The 19,731-nt window shown below is 48.1% G+C and overlaps 1 protein-coding gene and 1 pseudogene across 4 annotated transcripts; one reads left to right on the forward strand and one right to left on the reverse strand.

The window, feature by feature from the left end:
- The first annotated feature begins 1,640 nt into the window (after positions 1 to 1,640).
- Positions 1,641 to 4,741, forward strand: LOC311578384 (dystrophia myotonica WD repeat-containing protein-like; annotated as a pseudogene). The gene is made up of 2 exons: positions 1,641 to 1,720; positions 1,761 to 4,741. The product of its transcript is annotated as a dystrophia myotonica WD repeat-containing protein-like (transcript).
- A 1,356-nt stretch (positions 4,742 to 6,097) lies between these two features.
- Positions 6,098 to 17,355, reverse strand: HEATR9 (HEAT repeat containing 9). Of its 3 annotated transcripts, none has more exons than XM_084750527.1 (15): positions 17,164 to 17,355; positions 16,084 to 16,133; positions 14,617 to 14,795; positions 14,227 to 14,353; positions 13,958 to 14,014; positions 13,775 to 13,831; positions 12,664 to 12,721; positions 11,625 to 11,755; positions 10,151 to 10,333; positions 9,666 to 9,755; positions 9,448 to 9,567; positions 8,179 to 8,252; positions 7,608 to 7,659; positions 7,150 to 7,236; positions 6,098 to 6,907 (listed from the first exon to the last, which is right to left on the reverse strand). In XM_084750527.1, exons 1-15 carry the CDS (start codon positions 17,252 to 17,254, stop codon positions 6,545 to 6,547), a joined length of 1,719 nt encoding a protein of 572 aa, XP_084606653.1. In that variant the 5' UTR covers positions 17,255 to 17,355; the 3' UTR covers positions 6,098 to 6,544. The 3 variants fall into 3 exon arrangements, with proteins under 3 accessions (XP_084606653.1, XP_084606655.1, XP_084606654.1); XM_084750529.1 differs by having other exon boundaries at positions 16,084 to 16,443; positions 17,164 to 17,272; XM_084750528.1 differs by lacking the exon at positions 16,084 to 16,133.
- Between the last annotated feature and the right edge of the window lie 2,376 nt (positions 17,356 to 19,731).

The raw sequence follows: 19,731 nt of genomic DNA on the forward strand, positions 1-19,731 counted from the left end.
CAAAGAGAGTTCAGGACATCCAAGGCTACACAGAGAAACCCTGTCTTGAAAAAAAAAACAAAAAGAAAACAAAAACCTTAACATGTACTAAGAACATTTGATGTTCGAAATCAGTTTCTTCCTGGTCTTCCTAACCTAATGTCTTTACCAACCCACTCAGGCCAGATCACATCAAAACTTAGAATTTTTTGATTTCTATCTTACATCGTATATATATGCAGGTCATTCTCTCATATTCTCTCTCTCTCTCTCTCTCTCTCTCTCTCTCTCTCTCTCATTTTTTTGAGACAGGGTTTCTATGTTTTACCTTGGCTGTCCTGGACTCTGTAGACTGTCCTCGAACTCCCAGAGATCCTCTTACCTCTGCCTCCAAGTGCTGGGAGTACAAGTGTACCACCATACCCGCTCATATGAAGGCCATTTTGACTCTACTTTCACAATATACCCTGAAACCACATCTATACTCTTGACAGTTCTGACAACATGTGTCTCTTTCTCTTTATGACAGTTACCGCAGTAGAGTTTTTGTTCACAAGTCTTACACAACTAAGTAATGTAAAGATGTAAGTTACAATATGATATGCTAGTATTTTTGAAACTTTCAGACTTTAATTTTTAAATATTTAATTTTGTGTGTATCACATGTGTAGAGGAGCCTGTGGAAGTCAGAACAGGGCTTTGGAATCCCTTGAGCTTGAATTATGGGTGGTTGTGAGCTGCCATGTTGGTGTTGGGTACCAAACATAGGTCATCTGCAAGAACAGTAAGAACTAATTGCTGAGGCATCTCTTTCTAGCTCCTTTCTGTTGCTTTATATTCCATATAGACTATAACCTAAATTCCTCACCCCCAGTTTACAAGATCCTACAGGATTTGCCTTCCTCTCTAACCTTTTTGTTGTTATTGTTGTTGGCTGTTGCTTTTGAGGGGCAGTGGTGTTATTGAACCCAAGAGCTTTTTATTCACGTTGGACACTCAATCTGGCCCCATAGTTCTTGCTTATACCAAATAGGCTTTTGTTCTGGAATCTTTGTGCATATTTAGTGTTCTCAGATACTCACGTGGTCTACTTTTTCAATACTGCATTACATTATGGAGTACCATTTTCTTCCTTGTTTTTCCTAGCCATTACACCCTTTGCAATATCTTTGTTGGACATATTTGCAAATTGTTAACCAACCATTAAGTGGGAGTTGAGAACAGATACAATTTATTATTTATTTATTTTGTTTGTTTGTTTTTTTGAGACAGGGTGTCTCTGTGTAGCCTTGGCTGTCCTGGGCTCACTCTGTAGACCAGGCTGACCTCAAACTCACAGCGATCCGCCTGCCTCTGCCTCCCGAGTGCTGGGATTAAGGGAGGCAGAGGCAGGCGGATCGCTGTGAGTTCAAGGCCAGCCTGGTCTACAAAGTGAGTCCAGGACAGCCAAGGCTACACAGAGAAACCTTGTCTCGAAAAACCAAAAAAAAAAAAAAAAAAGGCGTGCGCCACCACCACCCTGCTTGAGAACAGATACAATTAAAGCGGCCTAGAACAATGATTAGCTGTATATAAAGCTAGAAATTTTTGAAAATAAAGATGTCGTTGTCGGGCTGGCGGCCTGGCTACTGCATGGCTTCGGGTTCGGCCCCAGCGCTGCTATGGATGACTGCATGGAAGAAATCAAGTCACAGCTTCGCACCGAGAGGGCTTCTACAAGCTGCTTCCAGGCGACATGCAGGTCCGGCCAGACCTCCACCCAGATCCTAGCGCTGCCACAGCCCACTCAGCCTCCATCAGGGCCTGGAGCCTCAGGACCCGCACTGCGTCTGCATCCACCTGGCCTGTGAGCTTTACTTGTACCCCAGCTGCTAACGCCACGGAAGCCAGCGGTCCATTGATCTCAACAAGCCCAACGACTAGCGGATCAGCAAAGGGACCCAGCCCACCTGCCACCACTTCAACCATTTCACAGCTGCCACGGAGACCATTTCCCTGCTGGTGGGCTTCTCTGCCGGCCAGGTGCAGTATCTCGACATCATCAAGATACCTGCAAGCTATTCAATGAAGAGCTGCTGTTTGACAAGACCAAGGTGACATATTTGAAGTAGCTGCCTGAGTCCGAGTCTGTTCTTGCTTCTCACGCCAGTGGCCACCTGTACTTCTACAATGTCCACCCCACCCCAGTACACTTTGCTGAGACAGGGTGCGGGCTTTGCTGTTTATACAGCGAAAAGCAAGGCGCCCCGCAGTCCACTGGCCAAGTGGGCAGTGGGTGAGGGCCCCCTCAACGAGTTTGCTGGCACCTAGCCTGAGTCAGCCAGGACGGCTGCCTGGGGGTCTTTGATTTTGATAGCATGCTTCCATGTGGGCTCATGAAGACTTTGGGGGTCTGCTGTGCTTGTGCTGGAGTCCTGATGGCTGCTATGTGGTGACAGGAGGGGACGATGACCTGGTCACTGCATGATCCTTCACAGAGGGGTGTGTGTTAGCTGGAGGCTGTGGCACAAGTCCTGGGTGAACACTGTAGCCTTTGATCCCTACACCACTCAGGCAGAGGAGGAGCCTGAGGCCACCAGCTCAGACACGGGAGCCCCACTGTCCACTCTGCCCAAGGCTGGCTCCATCACCTACCGCTTTGGCTCAGCTGGCCAGGACACGGAGTTCTGCCTGTGGGACCTCACAGAAGATGTGCTTTCCCCTCATCTATCTCTGGCTTGCACCCTCACCCTGCCGCACATGCCTGGAGCTACCCCACCAGCCTCTGGCAGCTCTTGGGCCAGAGAGACAGGTGCAGGCCCCTTGCCCCGCTCCCTGTCACGTTCCAACAGCCTCCCACACCCAGCTGGTAGTAAGGCCGGTGGGCCCAGTGCAGCCATGGAGCCTGGCACACTGTTTCGACCTCTTCACCACGCTGACCCTGCAGGAGCAGCGGGACTGGGACATAAGCCACGGGCCCGGTGGGGGCAGCAGCAGCAATGACAATCTCAGTGGCCCTGCTCCCCGCAGCCGCTTAGACCCAGCCAAGGTGCTGGGTATGGCACTGTGCCCGCACATCCATGAGATCCCACTGCTGGAGCCTCTCATGTGCAAGAAGGTAGCTCAGGAGTGCCTGACTCTGCTGCTGTTCTCGGACGACTGCGTCACCACTGCCTGCCAAGAGGGCCTCACCAGCACCTGCCCCGGCCAGGCAAGGCGTTCACAGACGAGGAGACCCGAGGCCCAGGCAGGGGAAGCAAGTTGGCCCAGGTCAGTGGTAGAGAATATCTCCTCCCAACCAGGCAGCTTCCTCAGTGGCACTGTGGTGTGAAGCCATGGATGTCCCATGCCCCTAGCCTCCTAGCTATAACCCTCCCTGCTGACCTCTAGGATTACTGTATTAACAAGACTAACCATGATGAAAGGACTACTCCAAGCCCCCATCCTACACAAGTACTGGCTCAGCCATAGTGATGTAGCGGCCTGTGTGGCCTCAGCCCTGTCCTAAACCCACTGCCAAGTACAAGGACGTGTTCTTTGAAGCATCGGTGTTAACCACATCCCTGTGCCAGTAGGTGTCTTGCTCACTCTTGGGAGAGACTCAACCCACACCAGCCGAACTTCACAGTACCCCTGGGTGGGAGCGCAGTGCAGGGGGCGTCCCCTCTCAGCCAGCACCCATCCTTTGTTAGAGTCTGTCTATGCTTTTGAAGAGTGTTAAATTATGGAAGCCCTCAGGGCCCTCCTTGCCTCCCTGACCCCTTGACCATTTATTTATACTAAAGTACTTGTTTGGAAAAAAAAAGTCCATGTCTAAGCTTTACTCCAAACATCTGAATGAAGCCTGGGTTCTTCTGTGTAGCCTTGGCTGTCCGGGACTCGATTTGTAGACCAGGCCGGCCTCCCAGTGATCTGCCTGCTTCTGCTTCCAGAGTGCTGGGATTAAAGGTGTGTGCCACCACGCCTGGCCTAAGAATTGAATTCTGAATGCAAACTAAAATAGGGTAGCTAATTAGAGAATGGCTTCCCTCTTCTGGAGTATAAGCAACACTCCTTAGGATGGTCCCTGATACTGTGGCACGGTGTTCAAAGATGGGAAAGGTGTGCTTTCCTTGGCCATGTTGTGGTTTTGGAAGAATAAGTAATTTAAGTCAGATTTCCCTGGGTTTCAATAGCCTACAGGTAGCCGGGTGTGGTGGCACATGCCTTTAATCCCAGCACTCAGGAGGCAGAGGCAGGTGGATCACTGTGAGTTCAAGGCCAGCCTGGTCTACAAAGCAAGTCCAGGACAGCCAAGGCTAACACAAATCCTGTCTTGAAAAACCAAATCAAACCAAAAACAAAAAAATCAATAGCCTACAGGTACAAACATTGTGCTATTAACATACCGTTTAAGCTTTAAACTTGTGTAAAACCGTGCCTGGATCCTCAACCCTTTTTGTCCATATTTATGGTGTCTCAGAGGATGGCAGTCCCTGCATGGTAGCATCTCAATCCTAATTTCACCAGTTCGCAGCAGATGACTTGCTAGCACTAAGCACAAGTGACTTCACACTGAACCTACCATCTGGTCTATCACCAATGTGTGCCAGAGCCGTTTCCTTCCCTCTTCTCAAGAGTCCTAACATGTCCACTCAACCATCAAAATCTGTTAGAACTGACTCTAGTACACCATCCAAAATGTAACACGCACCCCTCTGTAACAAATCTTTGAATGGGATCTCTGCATCCTACTCTAAGAGTAAATAAAGGGCATTTACAAGCCCCGCTTCAAATATTCTTATCTATGCCTATCTGAAATCTTGTCTTGATTTAAGCCACTTGCCAAAGCTCTCAGATGTTAACCATTTGTTCTATTGTCACCACTGTACTGCACTTTTAAAAATCAGTGTTTCTTGGGAGGCAGAGGCAGGCGGATCGCTGTGAGTTCAAGGCCAGCCTGGTCTACAAAGCAAGTCCACAACAGTCAAAGCTACACAGAGAAAACCTGTCTCGAACAAACAAACAAAAATCAGTGTTTCTCCAAAGGTCCCATACCCTAGCCAACTACACTCCCTTAACTTCATTTCTTCTCCCTCCCCACCCCTTTTTTTCTTCGCTGTGTATAGCTCAAGCTACCATTAAGCTCACTGTATGGGGCTATGGAGATGGCTCCAGTGGTTAAGATCCTTGTGGGTTTGGTTAAATCTTAAAACAACAACAACAACAAAACTCAGTGTGGCCCAGGCTAACCTCAAACCTGTTCTCTTGCTAGCCTCCAAAATGCTGGGATTACGGGTATGTACTACAATACCTGGCAGCCTTTTGTAGCTTGTTGAGATTGGTTTTGTTGACAAAGGGAAATCCAGATGTCAATAGAAATGAGAAAAGAGGCAAATTTACAAAGTTAATGGGGTCTCTTAAAGTGAATGACTGTCAAGTAGGTAGGCAGCAGGTATTTTGATTGGCTCTGACTAAAGCTCAGTATCTGCACTAGTCTAGGATACATAGCTAGATGCTATCTCAAAAAGATTTCTTTTTAAAAAGCCAGCAAGATGGCTCAGAAGATAAGGGCACTTTTCCCCAAGCTTGATAACCCAAGTTTGATGCCTGGGACACACATGGTGTATGAAGAGAGCTGACTTTTCCACGTTGTGCTGTGGTGTATGGATTCACACACACACACATATGTACTCACATAAATAAAGAACGGAAATTTAAAAAATAAAGTTCTCACCATTTTAGAGAGGAGACAAATGAGGTTGGGGGCAAAGTTAGTAAGAAGATGATCTAAGAAGCAAACGTCCCAGCATTGCTTGCTCCATGTTTTCTGTTGACAGAGGTCCAGCTCTCTAGTTCTGTTACCAGATTCTGGGCGCTAACAAGGGACATGACTTAGGGAAATGTCTTTTGTTTTGTTTTGGCTTTTTGAGACAGGGTTTCTTTGCATAGCCTTGGCCATTCTGGGCTCACTTTATAGACGAGGCCAGCCTCGAATTCAGTGATCCACCTGCCTCTGCCTCCCAAGTGCTGGGGATTAAAGGTGTGCACCTGTCTTTTTTTTTTTTTTCCCAATTTGATGTAATCTAGAGTCTCCTGGGAAGAGACAACTTCAGTTAAGGCATTGCCTACCTCTGGAGATTGTCTGGATTGCAAATTGATATGTGTGGTCTCCCCGTGGATGTAGAAGCTAAGCATAAGCCTACAACTAGTGTTCCTACGTAGTTCATACCTTCAATCTCCTGCCACCAAGTTCATGCTCTGACTTCCCTCAGTAACAGACTGTGACCCGGAAATATACGCCAAATAAATCCTTTCCTCTCCTAAGGTGTTTCCGGTAATGGTATTTGTCACAGCAGCAGAATGTAACTAGGACAGGAGGAAAGCTAGCCACGGAGAAAGAACTTTGGTCTCCATCCTTCCCTCTTTGCCCTGATGAAATCTGACTGCACAGAAACAAGGAAGGAAAGTGTTCCAGTGCAGCCTCAGGGGAGTGAACAGCAATGGTGATTCGGTAACTAGGTAAAGCAACAAGCAGGTGTTTATTCGTGGAAGAGAGAATGAAAGTGATCCTCTCAGGGGACCATTCTGAAGGAACAAGTAGGACTTAGCCCCAAAAGAAAGTACTTTGAGGCTTCACCAAGTTCCGGAGTTGTTCCCTGATTTTTGGCTGCCAAGGCCCTTTGGGTGGCGGCCTTTGCTTTGTTGGTTTGGAGAAAGAGAATGAGAAAGCAGGCGCCTCTTGCTTTTCGCCTAGCTTGTTGCAGGACTTTGCAATAAACAAGGGGCTCAGCTTAGCACGTCGAAAGTCTTTGATGCCTACGTCATCCAGGCCATCTGGCTCCTTCCGGAACCTTGTAGGCCCTGCCTTCATGGCCTTAGGTACCTCATATACAAAGAAAACCTTGTTCTGGAGCTTCATTTGGATCCAGGGATTGCTCGAGGCCCAGACAAGTAATGTTTCTTGTATCTGCAATGGAAACAAAGACCTTGGGGCCCGTCCCTTAGTGCTCAGGCTGGGAAAGGACGTAGCTGGGAAAGAGCAGGTTCTAGATGTGGTTACCATGGCCCCAAGGAGTCAAACCAAGGGACAGTGTCTGAGGACTTTTGCCCCAACTCCCCATTGGTGACTATGAATAAACAGTAAAGCTGAATGGGAGGGACATGGAAGAGAGAGAGAGAGAGGAGAGGGCTATGGGACAGGCATCTTACACTCTTCTTCACGTTCTGGGTCTCTTCTGTATCTAGCATGTCCAGCAGCAAGTGGAACACCTGTTGGTTGCGGATCCCCAGGGCACCCTGGGCAGAAAATGAGGAACTCTGCCTAAGTAGTTAGCCTCAGAAAGGTAAGATCCCCAGCCTCTTTCCCACTCTCCTCTTGAGATGACCCTATGGCCTAGAGACAGATGTGATTTCTTTCCTTGGCATTTGAGCAATCTCGTTCCCATTATTTATCAGGGTCGAGACCTTTTTTGTAATATGCGATAGCATCCTTCGGACTCATCTCTCATTTATCCTACTCATCCCAGGGTTTGGACCTTCAATAGGACTAGAATTCTCAAGTAACTAACTTTCCCAAACTACGGTTCTTATCCTTTGTGATCTTTACTCCCTCCCCCACCATCATCAACACATCTCAAGGATGGAGTCAGAAAAACAGCCCTGCTTACCAAAGAGATGACTGCTTCTTGTCGGTCACTGACGTCTGGGCTCATCAGTTGCCTGCAAAGAAGGGAGTATGTTGTTCAGTGGGAGGGAGGTGGGTTACATCTCAGCCCAGAGTGAGTTTGGCATGATGGTGAGTGTTGCTAATTTCATTTTCCTCTCTTGTTTCTCCAGTCAGAGAAGAAGCAGGGAGGGACAGATCCTTTAGTTTGCCATGGAACACTAAATCAATGATCGGGGTTTGATCAGCACCAGAACTTGATGCCTTCCAAAAGTTCCTTTGGGGTTAGAGTAGAGTTTTATAGCAACCCTGTGTGATATCACAAGCTTTCTTTTTCTTTCTTTTCTTCTTTTTATTTATTTATTTATTTATTTATTTATTTATTATGGTTTTTTAGACAGGGTTTGTCTGTGTAGCCTTGGCTGTCCTGGACTCGCTTTGTAGACCAGGCTGGCCTCGCACTGACAGCGATCTGCCTGCCTCTGCCTCCCGAGTTAGAATGACTGGCCCAAAAGTACAGACAAGGTTTTTAGCCAACCCCTCCGTGCCTTCTAGCCCTGGTTAGTTTGACTTACGCCTCTGTCAGTTTCATGATCAAAGGCTTCATCTTGAGTACTCCCGCTGTTTCGGACACAGCCTGCCTCATTGCCTGCAGAGTGGGACGGGCAACAGAGAGAGCGAATGCGGGGGTGCACCATTGCGGCACTCTACGCACCTGTATTAAACACTCAGCTTTTCTTACAAAGGGCACCTGCCTCGCACGGCTCAAGCAAGTGAAGGAGACAAGCAAACAGGCAACTAAGTACTGTGAAGGTGGGGTGGGGTGGGAGGGGAGTGGGGGCGGGGCTAGGGGTGAGGGTGGAGGGGTGGGAACACAGTGTTTCCTTCTTCAGTCTTGGGTTCTGGGATGCTTTCCTGGAGGAAGTGATATCCCAGCTTGTAGTGGACGGATGGTGGGGTGGGGGGAAACAGTTCATTTATTGAGGTGGTCAGACCAGGGCTCTTTAGATTGCAGTTAGTAGTTACACTGGTACGTCAGGATATGGCTACTCTAAGCACAGCCGCTTGGTGGCGATAAGAAGTAAAGCTGAAGAGGCTCTGGGCAGGGTGGTGCACAGCTGTAATCCCAGCACTTGGGAGGCAGAGTGAGGAGAGGCCAGTTTGAGGCCAGCTGGGCTACACTGAGTCTTAAAAAGAACCAAGGCCTTGCGATGTAGTTCGGGAGCACTTGCCTATTATATACAAGGGCCTGGGTTTGGTGCTGGGCACTGGAGACTAAAGAGGTGAGTGGGGCTTGAGATGTGACGTGAAACAAGCCATCCCGAGGGCACTGGAAACCACTGGAAGTGTTAGGAGGTGAGACGACCCACAGTTAGAGCAAGGTGGAAATGCCTCAGTTCTGTCAAGTTAAGCGCAATGGGACGTGGACGTGGAGGAAGGCAAGTTAAGTCTGGTGGTTCGGGAAAGCTTCCCACAGAAAATTCTCTTTGGACCATCCCTGCCCATCACATCTCATGTTGCCCACAAGGTCCTCACACTTGTTACAGAGCTGAGACTGGCTTTGAGTTCCTGATCATCCCGCCTCTACCTTGTGAGTTCTGGGATCACAGGCGTATCCTACCACACCGGAGGAAGGAAGGAGAAGAAATGAATAGTAGGACGCAGTTTGGGTGGCCTTTTTGTGCCGAGGGACTTCCCCACCAAAGACAAGGCAGATCAAAAAAACAAAACAAGCAAGCAAACAAACAAAAACCATAGACTGTCTGAGAGGTCCTAGGGTGTGGTGTTTTCTGGGAACCATTGTTCCAAGAGAATAAGAGACAGACTGGGAGCTAGGCTCTTACTAGGAAAGGTTCATTGTGTATCTTCCTCTTGAGCAGGTCAAATGTGAGTTCCTCCAGCCCCTGGGCCTGGATCTTTTCCAGCCCAATGGTCTTGAGCATCTGGGTGGCTTCAAGGCGATCCTAGGGGAAGGCACGGGGAGGTGTGAAAGAGGGTCCATTTCCCCCCTCCTCCTCCAACCCTCCTGGTCCAATGTTAAGGAAGATAGCCTAGAGCTTACGTCAAGGACAGCAGAGTTTAGCTGTTCTAGAGTGGCCCTGGTGACTGCAGCCGAGTGAATGTTCATTATCTTGACCAGCATCCTAAGTGCCTGGGAAGGGTGAGAAGGGCCAGGGCATATTGGGTACCTGGAGGTGAGTTGATACCCAACCAGACTTTAGGGCTGGGCCTGGAACTCCCTAGGGAACAGGGAGAGGATGCTTTTTTTCTGCCTCTTGGCCTTCTGAATGAGAACACAAGTGGATATGTGCATGCATAAAGAAATGGACACTCATGCCAAATATATGTACATGTGCACAAGTATTTGTCCATATATCCCTGTAGCCATGTATTTACATAATCATAAACACACAGGGAACTCTGCTATGCACAGCTTTAGCTTGGTTTCTTTGGGATGTGATGGTAGGTGCAGACTCCACCCAAGTCAACACTGACCGATGTTTGCCAAGCACTACCAAGGGGATCTCGGCTTCCTGCCTCTCCTACCTTCATCCTCTGGTGCATGGACCCTTGGCACAGGCAGAGCTGCAGGAACTCTTGGACCATGCTGTTGCTGGGCCTCAGGAAACCCAAGCATAGGGCTGCCTCTAAGGATACTTCACTCAATGGCTTGTCTGTCAGCTTCTGCAGCACGCACACCAGCTTGTCCTCATTTCCCACTTCCAGCCTCTTAGAGGGAGACAGTATATGAAAAGAGCAGCAGGAGGTACTGTCTTCAGCCAGCCTTCACCTTTTAACTTTTTTTTTCCCCCTGAGATAGGATCCCACTTTGTAGGTGACTCCAAACTTAGCATCTTCTTGCCTCCATCTCAAGAGCTGGGGCTCCAGGGACTTGCTGCCATACCTGGCTCCAGCTTTATGTTTTCTAGAATATTACGTCCAACCCTTTCTCTATAAAAGAAGACTCGTGCCATCACGTGATTTTTGTACTCTTTCCCCCTTTCTATTTGCTGTCACCTGTTCTCTCCTAAGCCATACCTCTTTCGAGTGAGCTTTTTGAAAGGACAATTACGATGTAAGAACTCCAAAAGCTCTTTACCTAGACTATGAGCCCAAGTCCTTAAGAACCCCACAGAGCCACATACGATCTAGTCTGTTAACTTTTTTTGACTAGACCTTCCCTACCGGTTGCTTCTCCTGTTCTCATCTCACTTCAACAACACCGGCTTTTCTTGCTGATCTTTGGCTGTGCTAACCATGTTCCTGTGTTTGTGCCCATTAGTCTTTTTGCCTGTGAGAGAGAAAACAGTTCCTCTCAGGTGTCTACAAAGCATCTTCGTGTCTTTGCTCAAATACGTTGTTCATACTGGACCTTTCCTGTCTACCATGTCTAAATCACCACCCATGCTCTCCCCTCCTGGGAAGACTTGGTGTATTTCCTCCCACCACACTTGTAACTTCTGACACACTATCTACCTTTGTAATTAAATTATTATCGTGTGAGTCTCTCCACAAAGGCAGTTTGTCTATTTGGCTTACTGCTATATCCCAAGGGACCGACAGGGCCCAGCACATAGCAACCGTGTAATATGTATTTGCTGAATCAATGGAAGAGTCACGGATTCTATTTTTCATGAGCTCTGTTGGAATGAAAGGCCCAGTGCTCCAAAGCGGGGCATAAGTTGAGAACTCTATCGGTGGACTCTCAGTTTCTGTTCCTTCGTGACAGATTGTGCTTCACTGGGCTCTTTTGGAGGTGATGCTAACGATGGGTTCCACTTAAGAGTGCTGGCTTCTTAGAGAATCTCAATGTTTCCAGCTTTACAGAGCCTGCCTGCCTGGCTATCTCAGCCTATCCTTCCATTCAGCTTTTGAGGGGACCCCACAAGGACAGGGTCTTCTATTAAGTCAGAGAGTTAAGCAGCCTTTTTCCACACTCAACTCCCCCCCCCCACACAAAAAAAATCACCCATGACTTGGCTCTCCTTTGCCTCCAGTGTGGATTCTCCTCCCAATTCACCTTGCTGTTAGGCACGGCAGCCCAGGAGTTCAGAGCTACGCGCAGTCCCACCAGGGTCTCTAGCCTTTGACCCTCCTTTTGTTCTGCCAACTGTTTGATGAGAGCCTGGATCACAGTCTTATTCAAGCAACCTGGCCAGAGAGGGTGCTCAGGTCAGGGAAGGGCCTCTGGGACTTCTCTTTTCTGTAAAGGACCCACCGAGCGTCACTTTACTCTTGTGACTAGAGGTCCAAGTACTGCTTTCCAAGGGGGTTACCCATCCTCCCGCTATGTCAAGAGCCTGCTAAGTACGAATGCAACTCAAGAGCCTTCCTTGGCCCTCCCTCCAGTCTATTTTTCCTTTTCATCCTACCTGCTCTGCCCAACAGTACCTAGGGCGGGTCCCTGGCCCTGTAGAATGCTAGGTTGGAGTGAGGTCATATCCCCTTCCCTTCCGCCCACACCCATAGATGTTGTGGTTAATTTAGAAGTATGGCCTAATAATTGTTTATACTACTGTGGTGGTATTTTCAAACCTGCTATCAATCAATAAAACCCAGACACCAGCTCTGTTTTTAAATAGCCATGGTTCACCTGGGGCAGGGCAAATATTAATCCCCTAAATTACTTCCCATATTGGGGCAGGTATCCCATACCCTGCCCAATCCCATGCCATCTGCTTCTAATAATTTCTGTTGAGCTGCCTCCCATCCACGACCGCAAACATTTACTTTCTCTGGGCTGAACCCTCCACCCACGCGGCCATGTGCTTCTTCCTCCACCTAACCCATGGCTCAGCCTTCTTCCTCCAGCTCTTCCTCCTCCCTCCTGGTCTCTCTCACAAAAGCCAGGGAACCTTTGCCACACCTATCCCATTTGCCCTGCCCAGCTGTGTTGACTTTTTAATTGGTCAAACAGGAGCAAGGCTTTAGACAAGGTTACAAACATTTTGAGGTAGGTGAGTCTGCTCATTTGGGCAGCAACCAGCCCAGCCCGCCAATAGAACAAAGCGGCTGCACTTTTGTACCTCCTCAACTCCCCACAGAGGGCGAGAACATACCTAGGATGGCCAGGGTTCTATAGGCCTCGTCCTTCACTTTTGTTGAACTAGTTTGAGCCTGGTTTAAGAAGGAAATAGCAAAATACCATAAATTGATAGGCTGTCAAGTCTTTAGGGATTGTTTCAGTGCAACTCCTACAAAATAGAAATCAGAACACGAGAGGGTGACTCGCTTATGCTCATGCAGAGTGCACAGGCAGGCTGGTGCAATGGAGCAACGCCAAGCCAGCAAGTCAGGCGTCTGTGCACATTTCTCTGTGGTTTTGTAGTCGCTTGGCCTTGGGCAAGCATTTGGATCCTCAGAGCTTCTATTTGTGAGCGACTGTTAACTGTTCTGAGAGTTCTGTAAGACTGTAGGCGTGACTATAGAGAAGACCGAGTAGGGCTCAGGCTGGGCGTGGCGACTCATGTCTGCAATTCTAACACTTGGGGTCAGGAGGCAGGAGGATTGCCCATGAGTTCAAAACCTGGGCCACATAGTAAAAAAATTTTCAAAACAAGAACACCATACACACACACACACACACACACACACACACACACACACACACACAAGCAAAGAGCACTATAAACCATGGCAGGAATGCTTAGATTAACAATGTTTTAGTTAAGTCAGAGAGTGAACTTGGTCCACAGTGGTGGGTGTTTCTGTTTGGTGATGCCAGAACCCAAGGGCCTAGTATATGCTAGCCAAGTGTTTACCACTGAGCTACATCTTCCAGCCTTAGACAGGCTCTTACTATGCAGCCCAGGCTGGTCTTGAACTCATGTAGCTTAGGCTCCAATGGAATTTGCAGTTTTCCTGCCTCTGTCTCCTTAGCGCTGGAATTTCAGGCATGAGCCACCAAGATTGGCTGCAACGCTAGCTCTTTTCTGGATTTTCAATTCAAAATGTTTTCATAGACAAAGAAGGTCTTCATAGTCACACACCCTCAAGGTGCCATCTAAAGAGTCCAAGGGCATGAGGTGGGGGACTTTGCCACACAATGGAGGACCTGGTCTTCCCTGGTAACTTTTCTGGAAGCCTTGTCTTGTGCCTACGGTCCCACTCCCTCCATCCCTCAGGCCCTCTTTCTTCTTTCCCTGAGCTCCATGAAGTCCCCAGACTTACCACCTGCCACAGTGCTTCCATGACAAGCTCATTATTGATGCCCAGTTGCCTTAAAGCCTGCAGGAAGAGGCATGGAGGAGAGGAAAAGGGCATTGGACACCAGCTCACAAGTTACCAGCTTCTGTACACAGCTAGAATGTATAGCCGGGGTGCCCCCTGCCCCTCCTCCTGGCTGCTTCTTACATAGACTGCATAGCACTGCTCATCCTCTCGTGGAGATTTCAGGCTGTTTGTGAGCTCCTTGCTCATCCAAGGAGGGCCAGTTGAATAGAAGGAAAAAAACCACAGAACTCTGAATTGAAAGGGGTCCAGTCAACCCGGTCCCCATCCCTCCCTCCCTTTCCTCTGTTTTTCAGGGAAGGACTCAGGGCAGAAAGTAGCGAGAGACCCCCCCAAGGTAAAGGTATCCTCAGCAAGGGGTCCATACTCCCTCCTCCCGTCATGGTCCTGACCTTTAACCTTTGCCACTTCAGAGTGTCCTCCGTGGGATCTAACGACCTGGTTATCAACTTCGGTTTTAAGGCTAAGTTGCTGAGAGAGACATGGAGGTTTTGTATTTGGGCACTGTCTTTGAAGTACCTGTGTGAGAAATCACAGAGACAACCATGGTCCCCTTCTTCCTCCCTTCCTCAGGTCACAACCTTACCCCTGCCACAGAGCCTCAGAGATGACACCGTGGAGAGAGGACCAACGGGGGGAAAGAGGAATGACGCAATGACACCCACTTGATGGCGTTGCTCTTCTAGAACGGCAAGGTTCTCTCTAGCCCGTGGTTTGTCCCGACTCCTGGCCCAACCCATCCTGGAAGGTGTGACTTAATAACGGAGACTGGCGAAGCGCACCTCGGGAGCTTTCTCTTTTTCAAGATCACCCTCTGCTCCCGTTCCTTGCGTTGTTCATACAGGGTGCGCCAGTGTATGAAGAAATCGGGTTTCTTGTGGTAGAAGCAAGGAGTTGCTTTTGGCCTGCTGGGGTGCACCCTCCAGCACTCTGGACTCGGGGGGAATGCTTCCTTTGGTAGCTGGGAGGGAGAGCAAGTGGCAGAACAGTCAGAAGGCTCCCTTAGACCCTTGCTGGAGTGTTAGAGCCAGGGAAGGGTTAGTGAAGGGCAAAAACAGAAATATGAGTTATGTCACCCTAACGCTTCATCTGGGCTGAAGCTACAGCTACCATCCCACTGCCACCCCATCCCCAACACACATGATATGACTTGGATGAGTTGCTTTCCTCCACGAAGGCCTCAGTCTTCTCCTCTATAAAATGGGTCTAGCTCTGTACCTCTCCTAAGATAGTTGTGAAGCTCAAATGCACTCTAGGTTTTGAAGGGATCTGTAAACTGATCTGAGTTCACAGTCTGGTTACTTGAGAATCTCAAAGCCTTTGAAAAATTATGTGGGGAGGGAGAAGGCCAGAGCCGGGGGAGATGTACAGCGAGGAAAGAGAGGCTACTGTGTATTCAGACGTGAGGCAACCATGCTGCCTGTTGCATGGTTTCTGCCTCCATGAACTACATAGGCTGCTTGAGAGAACAGGCTTCCTTCAAACACCGTTCTAAGTGGGCGACTGCTCTGCTGTGTGTGCAGCTGAGGCCACTTGCAGGGCCTTGTGCATGTCAGGGTCCCTGACTGTAGCCCAGGGCTTCATGTGGGCCGGTGGTTTTCTGTGGATCTGGCCTAGACTCAGCCATCTCTCAAACCGTTCTATCTTTATAACACATCTCTTTAGGCAACAGGGAACAACAGGTTTCGGCCAGCAGTGCCCAGCTTAGTGACAGATAAGATCTTAAGGGGTTTCCAATGATCCCCAGGACTTCAAGTCATGCAAAGTGGGCTCATAGAAGTAGTGTTCTCAGATTTAGCAAAGCACTAGTAAGAAACGCCAAAAGATGTCAGCTTAAATTTAGGCTTCAGGTAGCAAATAAAATATGTAGGACCTTTATATATTTTTTAAATCTCATGCATTGTTTATGGGGATATTTAAACTGAACTGGTCAGTTTGTGTTTTATCTGGCAGCCTCAAGTAAGGATTGCTGTGTTAACAAAAATGACTCCTTTTAGCAAACACCCTGCATAGGCCAGGCCTTACAGGTTTTTGTCTCATTCAAAACTCTCCACAAGGGGGCAGGCAGTACTGTATACAAGAAGCCTCTGGGGGCTCAGAGAAGGAAAGTAACTTGCCCAAGATCACACAGCTTTAACGGCAGACCCACAGGTGAATGCCAGAGTTCTGTGAGCTAGCTTGAATTGGGAGGGAAAGGAGGTGCTCTGTCTACTTTTGACACATCTCCTAGGGTAACACAAACTACTTACCTTGTAACAGGACAAGGGCAGATGAACAGGAGACATGGCTTTTCTGTATTCTGGCAAGAGGAGCAAGGATGTGTGTGTGTGGTACTGATAAGACAGTAGCTAAAAGTGTGGGTTCAAATGCCTTGTTGAGGCAATTCAGTTGTTCTGAAGTTAGGAAATACTACCACCAAGCGTTTCCCCAGGAGTCGCTCTTGCCCTTTGTGCGGTCTTTCTGCTACACGAACTTCATTTCAACCAGATCCCCAGGTGCCTCCCATTCAATTGGAACGTTAGGAGCACAGGACTAGCGGTGTCCTAAACCCTGGTCGCATATCAGAGCTGTTGGCGTGACGTTTGAACATGCCTCGGCTCTGTGTCAGACTAAAGGAGTTGGATTTGTGATAAATAGAGCCTAGGCATTTTGGGAAGCTCCTCGGAGACCCCACTATTCAGTTAAGGGTGATTTGAGTCAGAGATTCTGGTCTGTGGTGATTTACAAATGAAAACTAATGTGGAGATGCACACAAGCCATGTAGCTGAGAGGTGCTCTCAGGGCTGGGGTTTTATTTCCTAGAGGAGATCATACAGACCAAGCCTTGCATAATAAGAGTTAACAGGGTGGTGGGGTCGCACGCCTTTAATCCCAGCACTCGGGAGGCAGAGGCAGGCAGATTTCTGAGTTCGAGGCCAGCCTGGTCTGCAGCCTGGAACAGGACAGCCAGGGCTACACAGAAAGACACTGTCTTGAAAAAAAAAAAGAAAGAAAGAAAGAAAGAAAGAAAAAAGTTAATCAGGTAAACCAGGGGTCAGAGAAGTGAGCTTAGGGAAGACTCTATCCAAAGAGCTGGAAGTTGTGAGATTGCTATAGAGAGCAAGGTATTGGGGTCACAGGTACCCCAATTTAAGATAATCCAGTAAATCTTACTGAGGAAATAGAGATTTACTGTGAGGGCTGTGGGGAGTCATCAATTGGTCAAAGGTCCACCCTGGCCCTTCCCATGGATTTGCTAAACCCTATGCGTGTCTGAGATTTGGCCTGGGTACCTAGCTTCCCTTTGTCAGTGCCCTCTCCTCCCTCTCGCCTTTCCATCCCATCCTCACTTTGGTTCCTGTTTCGATATTCCAGCCATGGGTAGTTGAACATCGACCTGGGGATTTGAAAGAAATCATCCTGATTTTGATGGCCCGTCATCTTTGATGTAGGCTAGAGGAGACCCAGGGCAGGGCTTGACGAGGCCCTTTTTCTGGCACAAGAGAGACCAAGGAGGCACAGAGACTTCTGGAGATAGAAGCTTTCAAGGGCTAAGCAACCAGGTTGCCATGGGAAACAGAACACTGTAGGCTTCAAACTTTTTCTTTTTTAAAATTTTTTTTCTATTTTTTAAATTTTATTTTTTTACATACACATTTATATTATTATACATATATACAATAGATAACCTATAGCAAGAAGAACAAAGACGTAATCAGGAATAATATAAATGTTACATTCTAAGTGTTTTGGCTATTTGTATTTGAGAGCCTTGAAGACGTCTTTTTTTTTTTTTTTAAAGATTTATTTATTATTTTGTATACAGTGCTCTGCCTGCATGTACACCTGCAGGCCAGAAGAGGGCATCAGATCACATCATAGATGGTTGTGAGCCACCATGTGGTTGGTTTCTGGGAATTGAACTCATGACCTCTGGAAGAGCAGTCAGTGCTCTTAACTGCTGCGCCATCTCTCTAGCCCCCTTGAACTTTTTCGAACCTACTTTATTTGGGGTTCTTTAATGCTTATACCTCCCTTCCAAGGGACCTACCCTAGACAGGAGATTAAAGAGGTTAACGGGAGCAGGAAAAGTGGACCTTCTTAGACTCAGTTCCTGGGAATGATTCCACTGGAATAGCTGGCAGGATTCCAGCAGACCCGTTACACAGCAAACCAGCAATTCAGCAAAGGTGACTGCAACCGCAGCAGCCGGAACCCAGAGCAGCAGCTGGCACCCGGAACCTTGAAACTTCCTCTGGAGTGTTTCTCTCTAGGAGCGTCTTGAAGTGGAACAGACAACAGCCAAACAATAAGAAAGGATACTAAGACCAAAAGGCCCCACTTTTTGTTTGGGCGTGCGTGCGCGCACACACACACACACACACACACACACACACACACACACACACACACAAACACACATCCTCTCAGTGTCCATGCTAAGATGTTTTTCAGCTGGCAAAGACCAAGCCCCCACAAGAGGCCGTTCCTCTTTTAGTGAATAAACATCACCTGTTCTCTCACAAGTCTGTTTCCCATCCCACACTTGGGATCAAAACAAAAACATGTTTACATCCACTAGGGAACACCCATTTCCATTGCTGAGCCCCACTGCTGGCCTCTGTTGGCCCACTGGCTGAGCTGGCCACTGAACTTCATGTCCCTCAGTAGAAAAGTGGGGAAGCCATGGCCGCTCTGTTATCTAGTCATTCTTTGTGGTGGACTGTTTTTGTAAACTTTGTATACTTTGTAAACCCTCAAGGCCGGAGACTGGCCAGACCTCTGCTTGAGGAGCTCCAGAAGCCAGGCCTAGTCCTCCAGATTTTCCTAACGGCCCCTCACAGTCATTTCCTAGGCTTCAGTTGTCATTTGCAGCCCAATGGTGAGAGAATGCCCAATCCCTGCTCTATAAGAAAAATCCCACCAATTCCTGAACAGGAAAACCAACCAATCCCTGAGCTTCCCCAAGCTCAGGACTTGAAATCCCACCAGTTCTCACCCTGGAAATCTCTGTCCTGGAAATCTCCACCCCTTAAGAAATCCTATATAAGCCTTGCCTACTGTTCAGTTCCCTGCTGTCTTCTCCTGAAAGCAGAGGCAGCCACTCTTGGCTTTGTCCCTCCAAACCTTGGATTTGTCCCTCCCAATAAATCTCTTTTATGAGATTTGCTGCCCAGTGTGACTTTCTCATCAGAAGAAACCAAGAAGCAAAGAATGGAAGAAGGGAAGGAGTGGAGCTCAGCTGGGGATACCCTTGCCTGGAAGCGACAAAGCAGAGCTGTGAGCCTGTAGCACGAGGCAAGTCATAGCCTGCTTCAGTGGACAATCTGAAGCAGCCCCACATCCCGTGCCTGCGATGAAAACAAAAACATTCACGAAACATAACTGGGTTTTCTAAGAAACCCAAATTGTCCCTACAGCTGATGAAGGGGCTGGAGAAGTAGCTCAGCAGTTACGATCACTAGTGAAGGGCTGGAGAGATGGCTCAGAGGTTAAGAGCACTTGGCTGCTCTTCCAGAGGACCTGGGTTCAATTCCAGCACCCACATGGCAGCTCACGACTGTCTGTAACTCCAGTTCTGGTGGATCTGGATACTCTAATACAGACATATATGCAGGCAAAACAGCAGTGCACATAGAATAAAAATAAATAAATAAATAAATAATAAATGATCATTAGTGAAGACACGGGTTTGGTTCCCAGAGTCTGCCTGGCAACTTACAATGGTTTGTAGTTCCAGTTCTAGGGGATCTAATGTCCTCTTCTGACCCGTGTGGGCACTAAGGACACGCATGGGCCACAGACAATCAGGGAAACACTCATACACATAAATATAAAAAGTTAATTCATTTAAAAGAAAAAGAAAAAGGGAAATCTCTTCCAGGTATGGCCAGTGGCTTAGTTTGTCCCAGAACCAT

The sequence above is a fragment of the Acomys minous genome, assembly GCF_964271855.1.
Source record: "Acomys minous genome assembly, chromosome: 12".
In the NCBI taxonomy this organism is placed as follows: domain Eukaryota; kingdom Metazoa; phylum Chordata; class Mammalia; order Rodentia; family Muridae; genus Acomys; species Acomys minous.

What these genes read in the sequence shown, in the direction of transcription:
- HEATR9 (XM_084750527.1), bottom strand. Translation starts at nt 17,254, where the DNA reads ATGACGGGCCATCAAAATCAGGATGATTTCTTTCAAATCCCCAGGTCG. An exon ending in AGCAGTGCTATGCAGTCTAT is followed by an intron (nt 13,832 to 13,957) that starts GTAAGAAGCAGC and finishes CTCTTCCTGCAG; the next exon opens with GCTTTAAGGCAACTGGGCAT. An exon ending in CCATGCACCAGAGGATGAAG is followed by an intron (nt 9,756 to 10,150) that starts GTAGGAGAGGCA and finishes CACCCTTCCCAG; the next exon opens with GCACTTAGGATGCTGGTCAA.